Below are 24,205 nucleotides of genomic sequence, written 5' to 3' on the forward strand. Positions count from 1 at the left end.
CAGTCCAGGCAGTCAGGACTCAAGCTTAACACTCAGATACTTTACCTCACCCTCACACATCTCCCAATTATGTCAACTACACACCCACCTCTCACTTCCCCCACACACTTACATCTATTCAGCTATGGCAGGCGCATCACCCAAACACAGTGCTACACAATCACTGACATTCTGCCCTCTCTTGCAGGACAAGGTGACACACAATAGAAGGGAACAGAGCAGAGCTGGCAGGGGATAAGGCACCTGCAACTCCTGAGCCCTATGGAGGTGGTGGTTCTCTGAGTCATGGGTCCAGCTGCGAAGGGACCTACAGCATTCAACAAGGAGAACTTTGAAGATGATGGTACATTCCTGCCTTAAATCCCTTCTCAACTCCCAGCTCAGCCTCATCCTGCTATCTGGCAAGATGCGCAAGCTGCAGATGGTGCGACCATGGACCTCCTGCTTCCTACCCCGTGCCCCTTCCCTCATCATCAAACTTCCCCTCTGAGTTCCTGCTTTCTGACAGCCAAGAACTACCAGATGCCCAGCTATAGAAGCCCCAGGAGAAGGAAAGAGAGCAACAGCACAGCACTGTTGAAGAGGCCCTGTCACTTGACCTGACACTCACAGCCACCACCAGCTCAGATATTGACACTGCCCTTGCCTTGGAGGCTACTGCAGAGTTGGGATCAGCACATGGTGAATCACTGGGTACGGGTGGGCTGCAGCCACGCCAGAGGTAAAGGATGGTCTGTTTGCCAGTTCACCAGAGGGGCAAGGTGGCAGATGAGTCTTGCTACAGAGGACTCAGATGAGGACCTCAATGGGGCAGCATAGAGGAGAGCGCTGAATGGGCATGCACACCGAGATGCCGCGTGCATTGGCTGGCCTGGTAGGCAGACTCTTGTCATTGTTAAGGAGCATGGCGGAATTCTGCTCCAAGTTGGCAGAGCAACTGGTGCAGAGGGTTCTCTCTCTGCAGCCTCTGCTCCATCTCCCTGTTGTGCTGCAGACCCAGATGTACTGCCACTGCTGCCTCCATACCTCTTGCATCCTTTATGTGCACAGATCACCTACTCCCCTGCCATCCCTGTGAGGATACAGCAACACACTGTGGCAACAAGAACTCACCAAAACACTGCCAAAAACACTCTCGAGTAATTTCAGACACTTTGCAAGAGAAAGTTCTAAAAATGTAACTTCACTGCAATCAGGGTGCCTAGCCCTTTCAGTAACACAACTGCAGGGCCCATCTTGCTTCTTCACACTTCTTTTGTCATTACTGAACAACGCAGGTGTTGCCTGGACCTGCTTTGTTGAAACTTGTGATCCTAGTGTCACATCAGCCGATTGTAGTGTGTGGTGTCAGGACAGCGTCAAATCAACCTGTTTTGACGCATGCAGGAGGTGAACCACTCTGGAGACTGAAGCAGATACCCTTGTCTGATATTGGAATGCATCACTGTCGGAGGTGCCATCCTTGGGAATAAGTGATTAAAGGGAGGCCCCATCTGCCCTCTCAAGCAAAAGTAAAAGATCCATAGCACTATTCGCAGAAGAACATGAGAAGTCTCTGGGTGTCTTGGTCAATGTTTATCCCTCAGTCAGCATCACTTCAGGTAATTTGTCTCATTGCTGTTTGTGTGATTTTGCTGAGCAAACATTGGCTGCTGTGTTTCCTTACAATACATTAATGATTGCACTCCTTTGGCTCTGAAACACTGAGTCGTTCTGAGGATGTGAAAGGCACTTATAAATGCAAGTCTTTCTTTGTTGCACATTGAGTTGCTGGCTTGCAGAGTTGAAGATGATAATAGGTTAGCACAACTTCAGGGAATGGAGGAGTGAATGGAGCTGGCCCAGCTGAACTCAAGCTAATCAGTCTCCAAGAACATGAATAAAAGGCAGCTTGTTCTCTAGACAACGGGAGTGTCCAGGTCAGCACAAGGACACCATGGAATTTTCTTACCACAACACAATGTTTTTCCTCAAAATGCACAGACTTCATTTTCAACCAGTAATAGAATCCCGCCTTTCTGACCCCACTTTGCTGCCTGTGGTTTCAGGAGATTTTTTTTTTACTGAGAACCGATTTGCTTTAAAAACTATTTTGAGCAAGGAATTCAGCCATGTTCTTATCCTAACTTGGGCTTCTTTTCTCTACTGCAAACCATCTTCTTCAATCCCTCTCCCTTGGCTCCTCCACCCTCTCCTTCAACAATAAGTACGAGGAGCTTGTGGACTTCTTTGTCACTAAGATCGAAGCCATCTGATCAGCTGCCTCTGCCGGGTGCCTCCCTTCCATTAACCCCTTTGGGATAAAGTTCCTCTGAAGTTCTGACCCACCCTAGCCCTGAACTCACATCCTTCTCTAGTTTCTCTCCCATCTTCCTTCATGCCCTCTCCGAACTCGTCTTGTCCATGGGATTCACCTCCTGTTCCCTTGACCCTATTCCCATTAAACTGCTGACCATCCAACTTTCCCTGCTGGGCCCCATGTTGGCCAATATTGTTAATGGTTCTCTTGCTTCAGCTGTTGTCCCGCTTTCCTTGAAATCTGCCGTCATCACCCTCTCCCCAAAAAACCAACACTGACCCCACCGTTCTGGCAAACTACCACCCATCTCCAACCTCCCTTTCCTCTCCAAAGTACTTGAAAATGTTGACGCCTCTCAAATCTATGCCCATCGTTCCCAAATCTCCAAGTTTCAATTCCTCCAATCAGGTTTCTGCCCCGGCCCCAGGACCAAAACTCTTAAAGTCACAAATGACATCCTAAGTGACGGCGACTAAGCTAAACTTTCTCTCCTCGTCCTTCTCAACCTGTCTGCAGCTTTTGACATGCTTGCTCACACCATCCTCCTCCAATGCCTGTCCACTGTCGTCCAGCTGGGTGAGATTGCTCTCACCCGGTTACATTCTTATTTATCTAATCATAGCCAGAAAATCACTTGCAATGACTCCTCTTCCCACTCAAACACCGTTATCTCTGGTGTCCCCCAAGGATCTATCCCTCCTATTTCTCATCTACATGATGTCGGTGACATCATCCAAAAACAGTGTTAGTTTTTCATTTATGTTGATGACACCCACAACTGCCTCACCAAAGCTTTCTCGGCTCCTTCCCTGTCGATAAATTATCAGACTGCGTATCCGACATCCATTATTGGATGAGCAGAAATTTCCTCCAATTAAATACTAAGAAGACAGAAGCCATTATCTTCAGTCCCCAATACAAACTCCTCTCATTAGCTACTGATTCCCTCCCTCTCCCTGGCAAACATCTGAGACTGAACCAGACTGTTAGCAATCTTGGTGTCATATTTGACTCCGAGATGAGCTTCCGACCACATATCCGCACCATCACCTCTGCAACATCGTCCAAATCTGCCCTTGCCTCTGCACATCTGCTGCTGAAACCCTTATCCATGCTTTTATTACCTCTCGATTTGAGTATTCCAACACAGTGCTGGCCAGCCTCCTACACCCCACCCTCCATGAACATGACGTCATCCAAAACTCTGCGGCCCGTGTCCTAACCTGGACAAATTCCCATATATACCCATCACTCCTGTGGGTGCTGACCTAAATTGGCTGCCAGTTAAGCAACGCCTCGATTTTAAAATTCTCATCCTTGTTTTCACATCCCTCCAAGGCCTCAACCCACTACCCCCATCTCTGTAATCACCTCCAGCCCCAGGACACTCCAATATATCTAATTTTGGCCTCTTCAGCATCCACAATTTTAATTACTCCACCATTGGTGGCCGTACCATCAGCTGCCTAGGCCCTGAGCTCTAGAATTTCCTCCCTAAATCTCTCCACCTTTAAGACACACCTTAAAACCTACCTCTTGGACTAAGCTTTTCATCAGCTGCCCTAATATCGTTTTATGTGGCTCAATGTCACATTTTGCTTTATAACACTCTTGTGAGTTTCCTTGGGACGTTTTACAACATTAAAGATGCTATATTAATACAGGTTGCTGTTGGTGTTTTGTGTAGCATTAGTTGGCAGTGGAGATCACACAACAGTTTTCAACTGGAGTTCATTCCAAGCAAGCAGTGAGTGGAGCCATTGTACTATCTGCCATGTTATGGAGTAAGAGGCCTGAGCAATTTTCATGGTTGCCTCATCAAAATATTTTGGGTAAGCTGCCAGCACTCAGTGGATACTCTCACCCATCTTGCTGTGGTTGGGAAGATGGGGGGTGGTGGGGCGGGCGGGGGGGGGCAGTAGGGAATCTGGCAATTCCTCTGTGGAGTCAATTTGGAATGCAATTACCGAGGATGATAGGGAAATTGGGGGTGCGGAGGGGAGAGCCTCTCTGTGGCTAGAGGTAAGCCTGAAGGTTTTTGTTAGGCCTGGGGGGATAATTCAAAATTTGTAATGAGTTTTGTTGGACCAAGAGCATGCCCCTCCTAAAAACCCAGATAGCTTGAAGGGAGCCCTGTTTGATGAGCCCTGGCAGCCTTCCTGTTCCTTATCAAATTGGCCATTCTTCATGTGCTAGCTTGGCCAGTACATCTTGGTGTTCCATTTGACTGTGGGAGGACTTCATGCCTACATTTTCTAACAGGGGATCTCAGCTAGCCATTGGGAACCAGAAGCCCTGGCTGATGTTTTCCCTTGTATATACCAGGGACATCGAGACCCACTTATTCCAGCCCCACTCTTACTCCTCTGATTCGACACAGGTGAGGGACATTGAGTGCTTACTGTGGAACTAATGGGGAAGCTACAGCATATTCAGACTCTAAAAATATAATGGGACCATAAAGTTTGAAAGGATTGGAGGGACTGATGGAGTTGAGCTGGTTAAATCAAGGCTGTTGAATCGAAGCTATGAAAAGCAGACTAGAAGCAGCTCAAAACTACAGAAGCACCCTCGTGATTATGAGCAGCAAGGAAGGAATTCTCCAGTAGAGTGTGGAAGCAAAGACTGACGCTCCGAGTTCACTTCCTCTCAGCAATCCATAGATATTTAATGCATCCCCAGACATTCCACAGCTATCTGACTAATACTCAGACCATCATATTTTGTTGCTTTGTGGTACCACCTGAATATCGATTAAAAAGCAATTTTAATTAAAATTGGTTTCAACAAGAAACTCTGACATTTCTGCATCTTAATTTGTGCTCAGTGTAACATTTACTAACAGAGAAGCTCAGGCTCACTCACATTTTAGTGGGAGCTGCAGAATAATGAGATGTTGCTGAACTTCAGTTATCTAAATCATATTTTTCTGTGTTCGTGGATGAATGCACTAGTACAGCAGTGCTATAAAATCAGTGGCTTAAGGGTAAATTCAATTATCTTCCATTTCCAATTAGAGCTGCCCTCAGAGGGAGATGATGGGCTATGACAGTACACCCCAGCAGCAGACAGTATCTTCAGAAAAGGAGAGAGGAGGAATGTGGGAAACCATGGAATAAAAATGCAGAAGAGTGCATATTTCAGGGCACTGATTGCTTGAACATTCAGTTTTGCTTCCTGTCAAAGCAACAATGATAAATTCCAACAGTTTTTCCAGTCCCTTTTGTCCCCTTCTATGCAAAAAGGAGCCTCTATCTTCACCATCAATAGAAAGGAACATGAGATTTGAAATTGGTGCTTGCGGCTCCCCAGATCCTGGACTTATACGTATGGTATAGCAATACCGGTGGCATGGGAATAAAAATAAGCATTAGACAAACAACACAGGCTGCTTGGGGTCTTTCAGGCTGTGAGGCTGACTCATGCCAGACTGGGGAAACTGATGGCAGCAGGCAGCCCAGCGAGGTGATCTTTCACCCAATGCTCTGTCCCATGAGAATTCTGGCAGATAATTGAGAAAGGGATTGTGGATAATGAGGTTTCCACAGTTTGATTCACTTTTCACACGACTACTCACTCTACTTGCAACACACCTTGTAGCCTTCGACGTTTGACTCATTGTCCAACGGCTGGACTGCTTCCCAGGAGATCCTGAAGTAGGTACCAAGCATCGTAGTATCGGTTATTCTTGGAGGCTTGCTGGGAGCTGGAAAATGATGAAATAAAATTCAGATTAGCAGTGCATAATTGACAAGTAATGTCAGAAGAGGAAAAACAACTTCCATGGGAGGACTGGACTTTCCTGTGATGTATTCAAATAAACTTTTCAATTGCATTATGAGCAGCTTAAGAGGAAGGTGGGTTCTACTTTAAAACTGACGGGATACTGAACAGCAATGGAAGATATTTGGGAATTTTCAGACTATCTAATAAACATTAACAGGGAATGTGTACTCTGTGAAGTCTGTCCTACTGCCACAATATAGACTACCAGGAAACCCTTGCACTGTAACTATGGGCGAGAAATCAGACTTGTTAGTGCCCATTTTTGGGCTCGACGAATGCCCTGAGAACACCAAATGGAGTCTGCAGCAGTGTGCACACACTTGTGGGGTAAAATTGCAACAGACACCATTTTTGTGCACAGTGAACACCCGCCAGCTGTATGCAGAGCAGGCAGATCATGACATTAATCAGTGTGCAACACTGATTTGATGCCAGCAGTTCCATTTTGGAGCTCAATGCTCCAGCCAGTGCCCTCTCTCAACCTCACACAGCTGAACACACATTCAGCAGCAGGATGGAAACCCTCACTGGCGCGATTTAAAGGGATCATCAACTACTTACAGGTTGGTTGCTGCTGATTTCTTCGGACGGTTACTATGTTTCTACAAGTGTTTGGTGCTTTCTATAATTGTTTAAAGTTGCCAAAGTCTGCAAGAGTGGTGTGGCAGGTGCTGAAGGATTTTCTGCTAACTCCAAAGCTTCTGTACAAACCAGTTACTCCCAGACATGGGTGCACTAGTAGGCCTTCCTCCTGGAATACAGCATGACTGGGAGAATAAACAGAGGTCACAGAGCAAGACAAGCTTCTGGAAGATGGAGAAGGAGGGGGAGAAGAGCTCTCAGCAAGAGGCCATATCCACCCAGGGTGTGCAGGGAGCAATTCTCCGACCTAAACCTCAGTGAGGGGCATTGTGTGAGATGCCTGTGCTTCAGTAAGGAAGTCCTCACTGAAATCTGCTGGCTGATGGATTCATAAATCAGGGCAAGGACCGCATTGCCAGTGGCTGTGAAGATGTCCATGGCGATGAGTTCTTATGCGTCTGGCTCCTTCCACGCTGGAACTGGAGATATTTGCGACATTTCACAGTTTGCCGTACACTCTTGCTTAAGGGAGGTCACTGAAGTTCTCTATTCAAAGAGAGCTAACCACATTACATTTTGTCTTGCTAGAGATAAGCAGATGGAGTGAGCATACAGCTTCACAAGGATTGCAGGCCTCCCCATGCTACAGGGTGCCACTGACTACACACACATCGCTTTGCAGGTGCCACAAGCCAACTCTGCCCTTGACTCCCTCAATGCCCAGCTAGTGTGTGACCATAGGCAGCGATAACCTTCGTTCTGTGACAATCCGCTCCAGTTGCATTTGAGCCACCATGGCAAAACAAAGGGTGGTGATTGGGAGACAAAGGAGTTCCGATGAAGGGTCACTGACCCGAAACGTTAACTCTGCTTCTCTTTCCACAGATGCTGCCAGACCTGCTGAGTGGTTCCAGCATTTTTTGTTTTTATTATATTAGGGAGATAAAGGCTATCTGCTTGACAACATGGCTGATGACTTTGGTGCACAACCCACGCCCACATGCGCGCTATGCATAGAATGAATGCCACGTTGCCATACAAAATATGATAAGAGCAGACTACTGGTGTGCTGTGCGTTCCCTTGTGTCAGCTGTGGCTCTGTGGGTAGCACTCTCGCCTCCGAGTCATAAGGTTCTGGGTTTAAGTGTCACTCCAGGGCTTGAGCACAAAAATCAAGGCTGACATTCCAATGCAGGAGTGAGGAAATACTGCACTGTTGGAGGTACTGTCTCTCAGCTGTTAAACTGAAGCCCCATATGCCTGCTTGGATGGCTGTAAAAGATCCCATGGCACTATTTTGAAGAGCAGGGGAGTTATCCCTGGTATCCTGGACAATATTTATCCCTCAATCAACATCACCAAAACAGATTATCTGGTCATTATCATATTTGTGGGAGCTTGTTGTGTGCAAATTGGCTGCTGTGTTTCCTACAACAATGATAACACTTCAAAAGTACTTCAATGGATGTAAAGCACTTTGAGACATTTGGTGGTTGTGAGAACTGCTATATAAATGTAAATCTCTTTCTCTTTCTGCTGAAACAATGCATCCACTGCCTGGGCCTCTCTGGAGAAGCCCTGCAGTACTTGGCAGGGCAGGTGTCAAGATTTGTGGTGGTCTGCTGCATGTTGCACAACCTCAACATCACGAGGGCTCAGCCTCCAGCTATACAGTGACTAGCTGAGGAGCAAGAGTATGAGAAGGAGAAAAAGGAGGAGAAAGAGGAGGGGGCAGCCTAGACAGTGCCTTTCTGCCCCCAGCTGTCCGTGAACAACTCACGTGAGTGCGTTACTAGTAATCACAACACAAATTCCCCACCCACCATCAGCCCCACACTTTACCTGCCCTCTGTCACTGATCATTAGAGTGTCCGCTTGGCCACAATGCAAAACTAAAAACCACCACAAAATAAACATTTCAAACCAAATTCAATCAGATCCTGCCATATTACATACAGAAGATAATCATCTTTTGTGCTTTCCCTTAATGCCTGTCTTCCACGTGCCTTGGCCTGTCCTCGTGCTCCTATGCGGTGCAACCTGAATGGCTGCAGCATAGCTGGTGAAAGACTGCTGATTTTGAGTGGAGGAGACCTTGGAGGATAACCCCGAGCAGCTCGGGGCCCAGAACACTTGGTTGTGGACCGCACCATCTTGACAAGGGTGGCAGCCGTTTGGGCTGGCTGGCAGATAGGCAACAGCAAGGGCACAGGTGGAGTGGCAGTGGTGAGAGGATGAATACTGCCATCCTGAGAGAGGACAGCATGTTTGTGCTCCATGAAGCCACTGTCACTCATCCGGGGACAGATTGCTGGATTGCTGTGAGAACCTGCAAGCCCCTTTGCACACTGTAATCCACAAACATGATGACAGCAGTCTGAGCTTCCGCTGCAGCACTCAGACATTGGGTGACTACTGCTTGTGTTGCAATAGAATCTGCGTCATTGGCCATCGGAAACCGCATCATGGTTGGGCCCACAATTGTGTGAATAGAGTTGGCCACCATTTGCGTGCTAGAGAGGATTATCCAAGTTCTGCGCAAAGCCCTGTGTCAATTTGGTGCTGGACTCCTCCATGCTCCTTGACACTGAATTTCTGGCAGGCTTCCCAATGCACCAATCATTTCATTGTGCACAGAATCATGGAAAGTTTATGGCACAGAAAGAGGCCACTTGGCTCAGCGTGTCTGCACAGGCCGGAAAATGAGCCACCCAGCCTAATCCCACCTTCCAGCATTTGGTCCATAGCCCAGTAGGTTACGGCACTTGAGGTGCATATCCAGACACCTTTTAAATGAGTTAAGGGTTTTTGCCTCGCCTACCCTTTCAGGCAGTGAGTTCCAGACCACCACCACCCTCGGGGTGAAAACTTCTTTCCTCATCTCCCCTCTAATATTTCTACCAATCACTTTAAATCTATGTCCTCTCATCACTGACCTCACTGCTAAGGTAAATAAGCCCTTCACTTCCACTCGAGACAGGCCACTCATAATTTTGTGCATTTCAATCAAATCTCCCTTCAGCCTCCTCTGTTCCAAGGAGAACAATCGCAGCCTATCCAATCTTTCCTCATAGCTGTAAATTTCCAGTCCGGGCAACATCCTCGTAAATCTCCTCTGTACCCTCTCGAGTGCAATTACATCCTTTCTGTAATGAGGTGACCAGAACTGCACACAGTAATCAAGTTAACCAATGAGTTATACAGTTCCAGCATAACCTCCCTGCTCTTATATTCTATACCTCAGCTAATAAAGGAAAGGATTCCATATGCCTTCTTAACCACCTTATCGACCTCTCTGCTACCTTCAGGGTTCTGGGGACATTCACTCCAAGGTCCCTCACTTCCTCTACACCTCTCAGTAATCTCCCATTAATCGTGTATTCCTTTGCCTTGTTTGACCTCCCCAAATGCATCATCCTCACACTTCTCTGGGTTGAATCCCATTTGCCACTTTTCTGCCCATCTGACCAGTCAATCAATATCTTCCTGCAGCCGACAGCAGCCTCCTCGCTATCTACCGCATCGCCAATCTTTGTGTCATCTGCAAACTTCTTGATCATGCCCCCTACATTTATGTCCAAATTGTTTATATATACACCACAAAAAGCAGGGGACCCAGTACTGAGCCCTGCAGAATGCCACCAGAAACAGCCCTCCAGTCGCAAAAACACCCGTCAACAATAGCCCTTTGTTTCCTGCCACTGAGCCAATTTTGTATCCACTCTGCTACATTTCCTTGGACCCAATGGGCTTTTATTATTTTTTAAACCAGTCTGCCATATGGCAACTTGTCAAAAGCCTTGCTAAAATCCATGTAGACCACATCAACTACACTACCCTCATCTATCTTCCTTGTTACTTCTTCAAAAAAATTAGATTAAGTTAGTCAGACAAGATTTTCCCTTAACAAATCCATGCTGACTATCCTTGATTAATCTGTGCCCTTCTAAGTGACAGTTTATCCTGTCTCTCAGAATTGACTCCAATTATTGGCCCATTATTGAGGTTAGACTAACTGGCCTATAATTATTTGGTTTATCCCTCACTCCCATTTTAAACAGAGGTACAACATTAGCAGTTCTCCAATCCTCTGGCACCACACTTGTATCCAGTGAAGAGTGGAAAATGATGGTCAGACCTTCCACTATTTCCTCCCCGGCTTGTTTTAACAGCCTGGGGTACACTTCATCCGGCTGTGGTGATTTATCAACTTTCAAGGATGCTAATCCCATTAATACTTCCCCTCTCCCTATGTTTATCACAACCAATACTTCACATCCCTCTTCCTTAACTACAGTATCTGCATTATCTCCCTCTTTTATGAAGACAGACGCAAAGTATTCATTAAGAACAATCCCAACATCTTCTCCCCCTATACTTAGGTTACCATTTGGTCTTTTATGGGCCCTACTCTTTCCTTAGTTATCCTCTTACTCTTAAGTATTGATAACACATCTTTGGGTTCACATTGATTTTGCTTGCCAATATTCTTTCATGCCCTCTCTTAGCTTTCCTAATTTCCTTTTTGATTTCACCCCTCCACTTTCTGTACTCCTCTTGGCCTTCTGTAGTATTGAGTTCTTGGTGTTGGACGTAAGCTTTCCTTTTCTGCCTTATCTTACCCTGCAAGCTCCTTGACATCCATGGGGCTCTAGATTTGGCCATCCCACTCTTTTTCTTTGTAGGAACATATTTACTCTGAACCCCTTGAATCTCCCCTCTGAATGCCTCCCACTGCTCTGACACTGATTTAACTTCAAGTAGCTGTTTCCATCCACTTTAGCCAAATCAATCCTCAGTTTAGTAAAATTGGCCTTGCCCCAATTGAGAACTCTAACTCCTTATCCTTTTCCATAATTATGTTAAAAAACTGACTGAATTATGATCACTACCACCAAAATTCTCTCCCACTGCCACTCCTTCCAACTGCCCAGCTTCATTTCTGAAAACTAAGTCTAAAACTGCACCCTCTCTTGTTGGACTTCCTACATATTGGGCAAAAATGTTCTCCTGAATGCACCTCAAGAATTCTGCTCCCTCAATTCCTTTCACGTTCAAACTATCCCAGTTAATATTGGGTTGTTAAAATCCTCTACTATTACTGTCGTATTTTTCTTGCACTTCTCAGAGATTTGCCTACGTATCTGCTCTTCTATTTCTCTCTGACTGTTTGGGGGTCTGCAGTACACTCGCAGCAATGTGATTGCCCCTTTTATGTTCCTTAGCTCAATCCATATGGCCTCATTTGATGAATCTTCCAACATATCATCCCTCCTCACAGCTGTAATTGTTACTTTGCCACCCACCCTTTTCTTATCCCCCTCCATATCGTGTCTGAAAACCCTGTAACCAGGAACGTTGAACTGCAATTCCTGTTCCTCCTTAAGGAGGCATGTTTTTGTAATTGCTAGGATATCATCCTGCCACGTGTCTATCTGTGCCTTCAGCTCATCTGTTTATTTGCTATACTCCTTGCATTGAAGTAGATACCCTTGAGCACTGCCAAACTCTTTTTTGAAATTTTCTAACCTTTGTTTCTTCTGTCTTCCAGACTCATCCATTAATTTTCTGCCTTCCATTTTCATTTCTGATTTTGTCCCAACTGAGTCTACCCTCAGGCCCCCATTCCCCCTGCCAACTAGTTTAAACCCTCCCCAACAGCACTAGCAAAACGTCTCGCAAGGAACTCAGTCCCGGCTCTGTTCAGGTACAATCGTTCAGCCTGTACAGGTCCCATCTCCCCCAGAGCCGGTCCCAATGTCCAAAGAATCTAAAACCCTCTCTCCTACACCAACTTTCCAGCCATGTATTCATCTGTCTTATCCTTCTATTCCTATACCCACTTGCGCGTGGCACTGGGAGCAATCAGAGATTATTACTTTTGAGGTTCTGCTTGCTAATTTCTTACCTAGCTGACTAAATTCTTTCTGCAGGACCACATCCCTATTTCTACCTATGTCATTGGTACCAATGTGGATCATGACTGCTGGCTGTTCACCCTCCCCATTCAGGATGCTTTGCAGCCACTCAGTGACATCCTTGACTCTGGCACCAGGGAGTCAACACAACATTTTGGATTCACGTCTGCGGCCACAAAAATGCCTGTCTGTTCCTCTGACTATTACATTTCCTATCAATATCGCACTTCCAGACTTCCTTGTGCCCCCTATGCAGCTGAGTCACCCATGGCGCCAAAGCCTTGGCTCTGGCTGCACTCCCAGATCAACTATCACCTTCCTCAGTATTCAGAACTGAATACCTGTTGGAGAGTGAGACGCACTCAGGGTTCTCCTGCAATACCTGCCTGTTTCTTCTTGACTGTCTGGCGGTCACCAATTTCCTCTCTCCCTGCATACTCTTAAGCTGCGGGGTGACCACATCTATAAACGTGCTATCCACGAAGCTCTCATCCTCATGAATGCATGGCAGTATCACCAGCTGCTGCTCAAGTTCTGAAAGCCGGAACTCAAGCTGCTGTAACTGATCATACTTCCTGCACATATGGTTATCCAGGACCTGAGAAGCATCCTGGAGACCCCACATAGCAGAGGATGTGCACTGCAGAAGTTGGAGCAGCACTGCCATTCCTTTATCGATTAGATAGTAACTTTAATACTACAACTAAAGCCTGCTACTAATAAACCCTTCTACTACTAATAACCCTAATAGTAATAAACCTTACCAATAGTAATAATAACTTCACTACTGCTAATACAAAACTTTACCAATATTAATCTACCTTACCACTATTAAAATACCTTACCAATAATAAAACCTTACCAATGGTAGTAATGAACTCACCAATAGTAATAAACCTAATATAAAAATTAAAAAATAAAAATTATTTAAACCTTATTTAAAAATAAAAGATGACTCATCAGCTACCCATTTGTTACTTGTTATGAATACTTAATATTTGTAATGTTGTTTTTAAACTCCAGTTGCTTGGACTGAGCTCCGAAGCAGCAAATACTCACCAGCCAATCAACTCACTGCTTTCCTATGATGTCACGGTTTGATTTCCACCCCCCCCCCCCCCCCAACCCCACTCCTCTTCAAACTCAGGCGCATAGAGGTAGTTGGTTCCTCGCAGGACTGCCGCCACTCCCAACTCTCTCCGGGTAAGTGGAAGGCTTCGAGCCTGTGTCTGGATTTATTCTCTGCTCGGTAGGTTCCTCACAGGGCCACCGCCACGCCTGACTCTCTCCAGGTAAGTCTGCATATCCATCAGTATTCTTCTGTAGGCTGCTCTATCTAGGTCCTGGTATGAGTCCTCTGCAGCAAAGCACATGTGTCACCTCACCCTCCTGTGAGTTGGCACATGTGCTATCCTTGCCCCCTGCCTTGGCTGCAAGCTACTCATGCCCAGTATCTGACCATGAGCATATCCTACCTCTAGTGTATCCTCCAAGATATGCACAGTGTCAGTATCTGAGCTGGTGGCTGCAAGTGTGAAGTGATAGTGCTGTGTCTTCATCATCACTCTCTCCTTGATGGTCCTTCATAGCCTGGTCCGGTTGTACCTCTTGGGTATCTGAAAGGAAGAAGGCAAAGGGGTAAGGTTATGGGGCGGGCATGGAAGGGGGCAAAGTAAGAGGTGCATGCTTACGCCATCTCCAGCTTGTAAATCAGCAAAGCGTGGGGATGAGGGGGAAGTGGGATGTGAGGAGGAGGATTATGTATGAGGTGTGGTGAATGGTTGTTTTTCATACTGGAGAAAGGTGTATAGTGGGGTTCCCCGGGGTCAGTACGAGGACAATTGCTTTTCATGATCTGTATTGTTATGAAATTGCTTCTATTTTTTTGGAAAATATGTTTTAAATGACTGATAGTTGAATTAGGAACACTGGTTCATCTGGAACCTTGAAGAGATGTTGAACTTGCTGTTTTTTTAAAAAAGAAGTCACCAGATGGTTCCTGGATTTGGCTTGCAAACAAGTCTTACTGGAAGGCACCTGTCAGTGGATAATCACCCAGCAGGGGCTGTTTTTGACTCAGGGAGATGTTTATAAAGAAATGACAGGGCAAGATTTATTGAGGTCAGGAGGCTTGACTTCTGAACTGTTTTTAGTTTCAGTTTGAACTGTTACAACAGACAGTTGGTTTTTGCCTGCCAAAAGAAGACGACCCACCTCATTTCACTCTTGAAAGGAAATCTTGCATTTCCAGTGTATCAGGTTCCTATTTCCAACTGTATTTGAAGAAACCTTGTGTATCGAATAAGTGGGAACTGAAACCTTGTTGCCGCAGTTCTGCTGTAAGATCTATCTGAAACTTCTGTAGCTGCATTTCTTGGAAAGCCTACCAAAACGGATCTTCAACAGCACCTGGTAAGAACTGTTCTCGGAAGATCCCAGTGACAGCCGCATATATGCATTTGGGACCCAAAACTAAAACCAAGGGCAAGTATTCTGCCTAAGTGTTTTTTTTGGTTTTCTTTGTAACAGCACTGTAAACGAAAATCCCTTTTATTTTTCCGGTTAACCAGTATGTGTGTGTGTGTCTGTATGTGTGAGGGGATAAGGTAAATAAGGGGCTTTAATATTTCAATCTATATGTGTATGTGTTACTCCATTATTGGTTGAGACTTATTTTCCAATAAACTGATAATTTTGTTGTTTATTAAAGAAACCAGGTCAGTGTGTTTTATTCTGGGAAAATAGAGGATATGATTATATCGGTAAGTGGGAAAATTTAAATCTATGTTGTGACCTGTGCAGAAGTGGGACTAGAATAAACAGTGCACTCCTCCTACCTCAGTTGTAACAATATTTATATATTTTTTTATTCATTCACGGGATGTGGGCGTCGGTGGCTAGGCCAGCATTTATTGCCCATCCCTAATTGAGAAGGTGGTGCTGGTGAGCTGCCTTCTAGAACCGCTGCAGTCCATTTGGGGTAGGTACACCCACAGTGCTGCTAGGAAGGGAGTTCCAGGATTTTGACCCAGCGACAGTGAAGGAACGACGACATAGTTCCAAGTCAGGATGGTGTGTGGCTTGGAGGGGAACTTGCAGGTTGTGGTGTTCCCATGCATTTGCTGCCCTTGTCCTTCTAATTGGTAGAAGTCGCGGGTTTGGAAGGTGCTGTCTAAGAAGCCTTGGTGCGTTGCTTCAGTGCAGCTTGTAGATGGTACACACTGCTGCCACTGTGTGTCGGTGGTGGAGGGAGTGAATGTTTGTGGATGGGGTGCCAATCAAGTGGGCTGCTTTGTCCTGGATGGTGTCGAGCTTCTTGAGTGTTGTTGGAGGGTCACCCATCCAGGCAAGTGCAGAGTATTCCATCACACTCCTGACTTGTGCCTTGTAGACGGTGGACAGGCTTTGGGGAGTCAGGAGGTGAGTTACTCGCCGCAGGATTCCGAGCCTCTGACCTGCTCTTGTAGCCATGGTATTCATACGGCTACTCCAGTTCAGTTTCTCGTCAATGTTAGCCCTTTAGCATGTTGATAGTGGGGGATTCAGCGATCATAATGCCACTGAACGTCAAGGGGAGATGATTAGATTCTCTCTTGTTGGAGATGGTCATTGCTTGGCACTTGTGTGGCACAAATGTTACTTGCCACTTATCAGCCCAAGCCTGGATATTGTCCAGGTTTTGCTGCATTTCTACTTTCCACTGCTTCAGTATCTGAGGAGTCGTGAATGGTGCAGAATATTGTGCAATCATCAGCGAAGATCCCCACTTCTGACCTTATGATTGAAGGATGGTCCTAGATGAAGGTTATTAATGACCTAGACTTGGGTGTGCAGGGCACAATTTCAAAATTTGCAGATGACACAAAACTTGCAAGTATTATGAACTGTGAGGAGGATAGTGATAAACTGCAAGAGAACATAGATAGGATGGTAGAATGGGCGGACACGGGGCAGATGAAATTCAATGCAGAGATGGGTGAAGTGATTCGTTTTAGCAGGAAAAATGAGGAGAGGCAATATAAAATAAAAGATACGGTTCTAAACGGGGTGCAGAAGCAAAAGGGACCTGGAGATATATGTGCCATAAATCATTGAAGCTGGCAGGGCATGTTGAGAAAGTGGTTAATAAAGCATACGGGACCCTGGGCTTTATAAATGGGGGCATAGAAGGGGGCAAAGTAAGAGGTGCGTGCTTATGTCATCTCCAGCAAAAGCAAGGAAGTTACGATGAACCGTTACAAAACACTGGTTCAGCCTCAACTGGAGTATTGTTTCCAATTCTAGGCACGACACTTTCGGAAGGATGTGAAGGCTTTAGAGAAGGTGCAGAAAAAATTTAAGAGATTCCAGGGATGAGGGGCTTCAGTTACACGTATAAATTGGAGACGCTGGGGCTATTTACCTTAGAGAAGAGAAGGTTGAGAGGAAACTTGATAAAGGTGTTCAAAATCATGAAGGGTCTAGATTGAGTAGATACGAAGAAACTGTTCCCATTGGCTGAAGGGTCAGGAACCAGAGGACGACGATTTCAGATGGTTGGCAAAAGAACTGATGGCAATATGAGGAAAAACACTTTTACACAGTGAGTGTTTAGGATCTGGAATGAACAGCCTGAGAGTGAGTGGTGGAGGCAGATACAGTCAGGACTTTCAAAAAGGGATTGGATAAGCACCTGAAGTTAAAACATTGTAGGGCTATGGGGAAAGGGCCAGGGAGTGGGATTAGCTGAGTTGCTCTTGGAGAGCCTTCTGTGCTGCAACCATTTCATGATTCTATCTTTCAAGGTTTCAGCCCTGTCACTGGCCACGACCTCAGTGTGTCACCTCGCCCTGCAAGAAGGAGACAAGTATGTCAGTCAGTGTCATGCAATCTATTTGGCTGATGCGGCTGTCATGGTTGAATGGCTGATTGTGTGTTTAATCTTTGAGATGTGGGTGAGGCTTGCAGCAGTGCTAAATGTGTGAGGGTGAGGTGAAGCATATGAATGTTTGGTATGAGGCCTGATTGATGGAGACTGGTGGTAGGTGACTGAAGGGGTGTGGTGATTTGATCAGTGGCTGAGGTTACTATTGCAGTTGGTAGGATATGGCATTTGAAGATGCAGTCACTGACCTTGGTGTGAGGTCACAAAACTTCTTGCAGCATTAGATCCAGGCCCTCGGGCCTGGACTCCTGGCATTGACTTCCACAGTTAGCTGCTCCCACTGCTTTTTATGCTGTGTCTCTGCAGGTTCTCCTTCCCCTGTGGACACAGGACAAATTCCACCTCCTCCACCAAGATCTCTAGTGCAGCTCGCTCTTTCCCATGTTTTGCCATTCTTTAATGTTTCCCAGGCCAGAGTCACTTCCCGGATGACTCCCAGTACCTGCTCTAGCCACAATGCACCCTATCTTTAAGCAGCATTAAGCAGTGTAGACGAGCTTTGAGTGGTGCTAGCCACTCATGATATTGGCCCCCTGCTGATGCATCCAGCCAATCATCATCGCGATTAGTGCTGGTTGGAGGCAGAGATCATTCAAATGGGCAGGCAGCACAAATGGACACGGGTTAATTGCGCATTGCGATCCTTGCTATCTAACTTAGCCCCCATGGTGTCTCCTACAGTATGAATTCTTGGCCACGTTCTTTTTGTATTGTTTCGTTTTGCTTCTACTCTCAGAATGGGTCGGCACGACAATAGCAGAGAACCCCAGCTGGGTTGGGGGGGGGGGGGTGAGGGGGTGGGGGGAAGGGTTGGGTGGAGTTGGAGAATCCGAGTCCCCTACCTCCTGAACACCAGCTACCGCTGGAAAATTCATATAGGAATTGGGTGCGGACAACTTTACACTTGCGTGTGCTGCCTTGCATGATCCAGTAGCCTGTCAGTGCAGCTTTACACGTGAAGAATGCCCAAGTGGGTGAGGTATTGGAAGGCAGTGAAATACGCCACAAATTGTACTGCTGCATCTTCTTGTTTCCCAAGTATAGTGCAGTGTCGTGAAGGACTTCTCCCATAACTCAGCAAGGCTACTCAGGCAGCAGGCAAACAAATACAGCTCAAGGAACGCCCCTGTTAGATGCTCAGCCTGTGTTGAGCAAGCTGATTTCAGCTGAGGAGGGGGTGTTAGAGGTACTGTAACTGGCTGAGTGGGTGGGGGGGGGGGGGGAGTTGCAGGGAGGCGGGAGGGGAGTTGCGGGGAGGGGTTCTCAGGGGCACTAAAATTGGCCTCAGCATCTTTGGGGTTTTGGATGAGTAAATCAGCCGGACTTCCCGCTCCTGATTACTGTGCAATGCCTCTGCCTGGACATGCACCTGTATGTGATTGGGGGGGGTTAAACAGCTTTTAACGTACCCTTCAAGCTGGAAGATTCAAGGGCCTCCGAAGGTGGGCATTTTAAAATAAACAAATACTTGCAACTTTATAGCACTTAATCACTAAAACATCTCAAAGGGCTTCACAAAGAATTTTCCAGTACAGTGTTTCTACACACATGCAGCAGCCATGAAGAACCATTCTACAATCAGCAGTAAGATATTAATCTGTTTTTTTGGTGATGCTGTCGAGGGAAGGGTATCAGCCCAGGCACGGGAACAACTTCCTACTGTTGTTTACATTGTGTAGTGGAATCTTTCATATTTACCTGAACAGGCAGATGGGACTATAGTATAACACCTCATTTGAAAGACAACGCTTCTTGCAATGCAGTACTCCCATAGTACTGCCAGTTGGAATTACAAGCTGAAGTCCTGATGTGGGGCTAACACCCAACCTTCTGACTCAGAGGTGAGAATGCCAATACTTCAGCCAAGCAGCTACAGCAGAATTTTGGATGATGAATGGTACAACAATTGATAGCCATATCATTACTACGAACAGTGCTAAAATGTCACATCACAGAAGTGATACATACGTGCTTTCTTTGTAATGATTGCAATTTGCTGATTAGAAGGGCCAACTCCTGCTTTGTTGTAGGCCCTGACTTCTACATAGTAGCGTGTGTGGGGTTTAAGGTCTCTGATACGGGCCGTCGTGTTAGATCCGACTGTTCTTACTCGCTGTGCGGCTGCCTCGGTGTCAATGACCCTTCGGTACCTGATCTGCAGACAGAGTAGAAGAATACAATTAGGAGCAATTCGTGTTTAAAGCAATGTCCGCCATCGTTCAGTAAACTAAAGCAGTAAGGGGTCCAGCCTTAAAGCAATAGCGAGTGACCTTTTTTGTGTTGAGTCTTCCAGTGGGGAACAGGCTAAGGGTGCTACAAATGGCTAAGGACTGGGAGAAGGCTGGGTGTGATAGGAACATTGTAATTGGCTTCAGCATCCCTCGGCTAACATCAGCCAGAATTACCGCTGCTGAATGCGATATAGTGACTCCTAATGGTGGGTACCCAGTCAAGGACAGGACCGGGCTTGGCTATGGCATTTGCCAAGGTTCACACTGAACATCAAGGCTCATACAGGAAGTATGGTCACGTACGCCAAAGTACTGGAAAATATCTGCGCCTCTAGCCTTCTACCTCAGCATGGGTCAATGCGTTTAGGGAAATTGGAGGGAAGGAGGTCAGCAACAAAGTCCCACCCCCAGCCCCCATAGAATAGTCAGTCTTGAAACCTTTTCTCTTTAGGCATGTTTTAATCTAACCCACCCGGTGGGATACTAACAGGATCACATCAGCCATCCATTTTACACCCCACCTAATGTTACTCTACACTGACCAGCTGTGTGGATCAGCTTAACATTACCCGTTAAGTGTATCTTTTTCCCTAGTTTGACCTTTGACACTCTTTACTCTTTTCACAAATAAAGTTCCGTCCCTTGTAGGAATTAATGGACTCAAAATGGTATGCACGATGTTTCTGCTGAAGTGTCTGTTCAATATGAATTTGTTAGCAGGACAAAAGATAACCAGGAAACCACTGTACACCTGTAGTAATGCTATTCTCATAACTCCCAAACAACTCAATTGACACTAAGCTAAGATAAAATCTCAAACATTTTGCCTACCCAGCCATGCTGTGCACAGTGCTTGATAAAAATGTCAGAGATGTACAATGTTTCACTGAACAATACATGAAGACTCGTAGGCAGCACTGCTGAAATGCAGGCTGAATGTGGTAGAATTGGACAACAGCCAGATTCAGCCATCAACAGCAAAACAGAAAATTACTACCCGAGGAAAACTCGAGGTGCCCACAATGAGGACCTGACAGGAGAACCACAAGACGTTTCATGCCTTGAAAAAGTGCACCAAGGTAATGCAAGTGTATCACCATATTTTATATGTTGATGAAAGCCACAAACAGGACATACTTTTGAATGTCAGTGAAGTACAGGCAATGTGTAAATATTAAAATTAATGGACACAATACACGTTGGCAAATCAGCCTTTCTTAATGTGAAAGACATCGATGAGTTTCCTTTCAAATGTGATTTATTGAAGAAATTCAAATGAATGGATGGCATGGCATGTGGCAAGTAGGCCTCTCTTATTAGTTCCCATTGTTATTATGTTGAAAGGCCAAATTACCACAGAATAGGAGGGCAAAGAGTGGAGCAGATGGTAAGATATCCCAGGAGAAGCCTTTGACAGTACATGAGCAGAAGATAATGGAATTAATAGGGAGGCGAGTTCTGGAAGGTGCTGGTCCTCAGAGGTTGCAGGGGTGCACAGACCACCTGATACTTACTACACTATTCGCATACTCCACAATCGGCACCATATGTTGCATGTCCAATCATACTGATTGGTCACATGCCCTTCTTGCAAACAAACTCCACCTGAATGTCTAGTTATATATAATATTCCCCATCTGCTCTTCTCACATATCATGCAGAAGTCTTTATAGTCATACAGTCATAGAGTCATTTATGGCACAGAAGGAGGCCATTCATCCCACAGAGTCCATGCCGGCTCTCAAGAACACAAGAAATAGAAGCAGGAATAGACCATATGGCCCATTGAGCCTGCTCAGACATTCAATATGATCATGGCTGATCTTAGGCTCCACTTCCCTGCCCGCTCGCCATATCCTTAGATTCCCTGAGAGACCAAAAATCTGTCTATCCCAGCCTTAAATATATTCAACGATGGGACATTCACAACCCTCTGGGATAGAGAATTCCAAAGATTCACAAATTTACAACGCTTTGAGTAAAGTAATTTCTCCTGATCTCAGTGCTAAATGATAGGCCCCTTATCCTGAGACTGTGCCCCCGTGTTTTAGATTCGACTAGCAGAAACAATCTCAGTGTCTACATTATCCAGCCCCCTCAAAACCTTGTATGTTTCAATGAGATTGCCTCTCATTCTTCGAAACTCCAGAGAATAAAGGCCCAATTTACTCAGCCTATCATAGGACAACCCCCTTATCCCAGGGACCAATCTAGTGAACCTTTGCTGCACCGCCTCCAATGCAAGCATATCCCTTCTTGAATGTGGAGACCAAAACAGCACAGTATTCCAGATGTGGTCTCACCAAAACCCTTTACAAATGTAGCAAAACTTCCTTATTCTTGCACTCCAATCCCCTTGCAATAAAGGCCAACATACCATTTGCCTTCCTAATTGCTTGTCATACCTGCATGCTTTCCGCACCTTTTAAAAAATATTCTGCTTTTCGATTCTTATGATCAAAGTGAACAACTTCACACTTCCCTACATTATGTTCCATCTGCCATCTTGCTGCCCACTCACTTAACCTGTCTATATCTTTTTGCAGCTGCTCTGTGTCCTCCCCACATCTTACCTTTCCATCTACCTTTGTATCATCAGAAAACTTAGATACATTACTCTGACTCTTCATCCAAGCCATTAATATAGATTCCTTGGAGCTATGCAGCCAAAGGGGTAGGCGGTGGCGTAGTGGTATTATCACTGGACTAGTAACCCAGAGACCCAGGGTATTCCTCTGGGGACATGGGTTCGAATCCCACCACAGCAGTAGGTGGAATTTGAACTTAATAAAAAAATCTGGAATTAAAACTGGTCTAATGATGGCCATGAAACCATTGTTGATTGTTGTAAAAACCCATCTGGTTCACTAATGTCCTTTAGGGAAGGAAATCTGCTGTCCTTACCTGGTCTGGTCTACATATGACTCCAGACCCACAGCAATGTGGTTAACTCTTACAAGCCCTCTGAAATGGCCTAGCAAGCCACTCAGTTGTAACTAACCGCTACAAAGTCTATAAAAAGGAATGAAACTGGACTGACCACCCAGCATCAACCTAGGCACCGGAAACGACGACGGCAAACCCAGCCCTGTCAACCCTGCAAAGTCCTCCTTACTAACATCTGGGGGCTTGTGCCAAAGTTGGGAGAGCTGTCCCACCGACTAGTCAAGCAACAGCCTGACATAGTCATACTCATGGCATCATACCTTATAGACAATGTCCCAGACACTGCCATCACCATCCCCGGGTACGTCCTGTCCCACCGGCAGGACAGACCCAGCAGAGGTGGTGGCACAGTGGTATACAGTAGGGAGGGAGTTGCCCTGGGAGTCCTCAACATCGACTCCGGACCTCATGAAGTCTCATGGCATCAGGTCAAATATGGGCAAGGTAACCTCCTACTGATTACCACCTCCCTCGGCTGATGACTCAGTACTCCTCCATGTTGAACAGCACATGGAGGAAGCACTGAGGGTGGCAAGGGCACAAAATGTACTCTGGGTGGGGGACTTCAATGTCCATCACCATGAGTGGCTCGGTAGCACCACTACTGACCGAGCTGGCCAAGTCCTAAAGGACATGGCTGCTAGACTGGGTCTGAGGCAGGTGGTGGGGGAACCAACACAAGGGAACAACATACTCGACCTCGTCCTCACCAATCTGCCTGCCGCAGATGCATCTGTCCATGACAGTATTGGCAGGAGTGACCACCGCACAGTCCTTGTGGAGACGAAGTCCCGCCTTCACATTGAGGATACCGTCCATCGTGTTGTGTGGCACTATCACCGTGCTGAATGAGATAGATTTCGAACGGATCTCGCAATGCAAAACTAGGCATCCATGAGGCGCTGTGGGCCATCAGCAGCAGCAGAATTGTACTCAACCACAATCTGTAACCTCATGGCCCGGCATATCCCCCACTCTACCATTACCATCAAGCCAGGTGACCAACCCTGGTTCAATGAAGAGTGCAGGAGGGCATGCCAGGAGCAGTACCAGGCATCCCTCAAAATGAGTGTCAACCTGCTGAAGCTACAACCCAGGACTACTTGCATGCCAAACTGCGTAAGCAGCATGCAATAGACAGAGCTAAGTGATCCCATAACCAACGGATCAGATCTAAGCTCTGCAGTCCTGCCACATCCAGCTGTGAATGGTGGTGGGCAATTAAACAATGAACTGGAGGAGGTGGTTCCACAAATATCCCCATCCTCAATGATGGGGGAGCCCAGCGCATCAGTGCAAAAGATAAGGCTGAAGCATTTGCAACAATCTTCAGCCAGAAGTGCCGAGTTGATGATCCATCTCGGCCTCCTCCCGAAGTCCCCAGCATCACAGATGCCAAACTTCAGCCAATTCGATTCACTCCACGTGATATCAAGAAACGACTGAAGGCACTGGATACTGCAAAAGCTATGGGGCCTGACAACATTCCAGCAATTGTACTGAAGACCTGTGCTCCAGA

The 24,205-nt window shown here is 46.1% G+C and overlaps 1 protein-coding gene across 3 annotated transcripts in view; it reads right to left on the bottom strand.

The window, feature by feature from the left end:
- The window catches only part of LOC137379721 (contactin-1-like), a 934,724-nt gene that overhangs the window by 98,978 nt on the left and 811,541 nt on the right, over positions 1-24,205 (bottom strand). For all 3 annotated transcript variants that reach the window (XM_068050989.1, XM_068050987.1, XM_068050988.1), the window contains 2 exons: positions 19,478-19,664; positions 5,893-6,005 (listed from right to left, as the gene is read on the bottom strand). In XM_068050989.1, coding sequence (XP_067907090.1) covers positions 5,893-6,005; positions 19,478-19,664 — 300 coding nt within the window. The remainder of the gene's footprint in view (positions 1-5,892; positions 6,006-19,477; positions 19,665-24,205) is intronic.

This window comes from Heterodontus francisci, chromosome 18 (assembly GCF_036365525.1).
Source record: "Heterodontus francisci isolate sHetFra1 chromosome 18, sHetFra1.hap1, whole genome shotgun sequence".
Lineage (NCBI taxonomy): Eukaryota > Metazoa > Chordata > Chondrichthyes > Heterodontiformes > Heterodontidae > Heterodontus > Heterodontus francisci.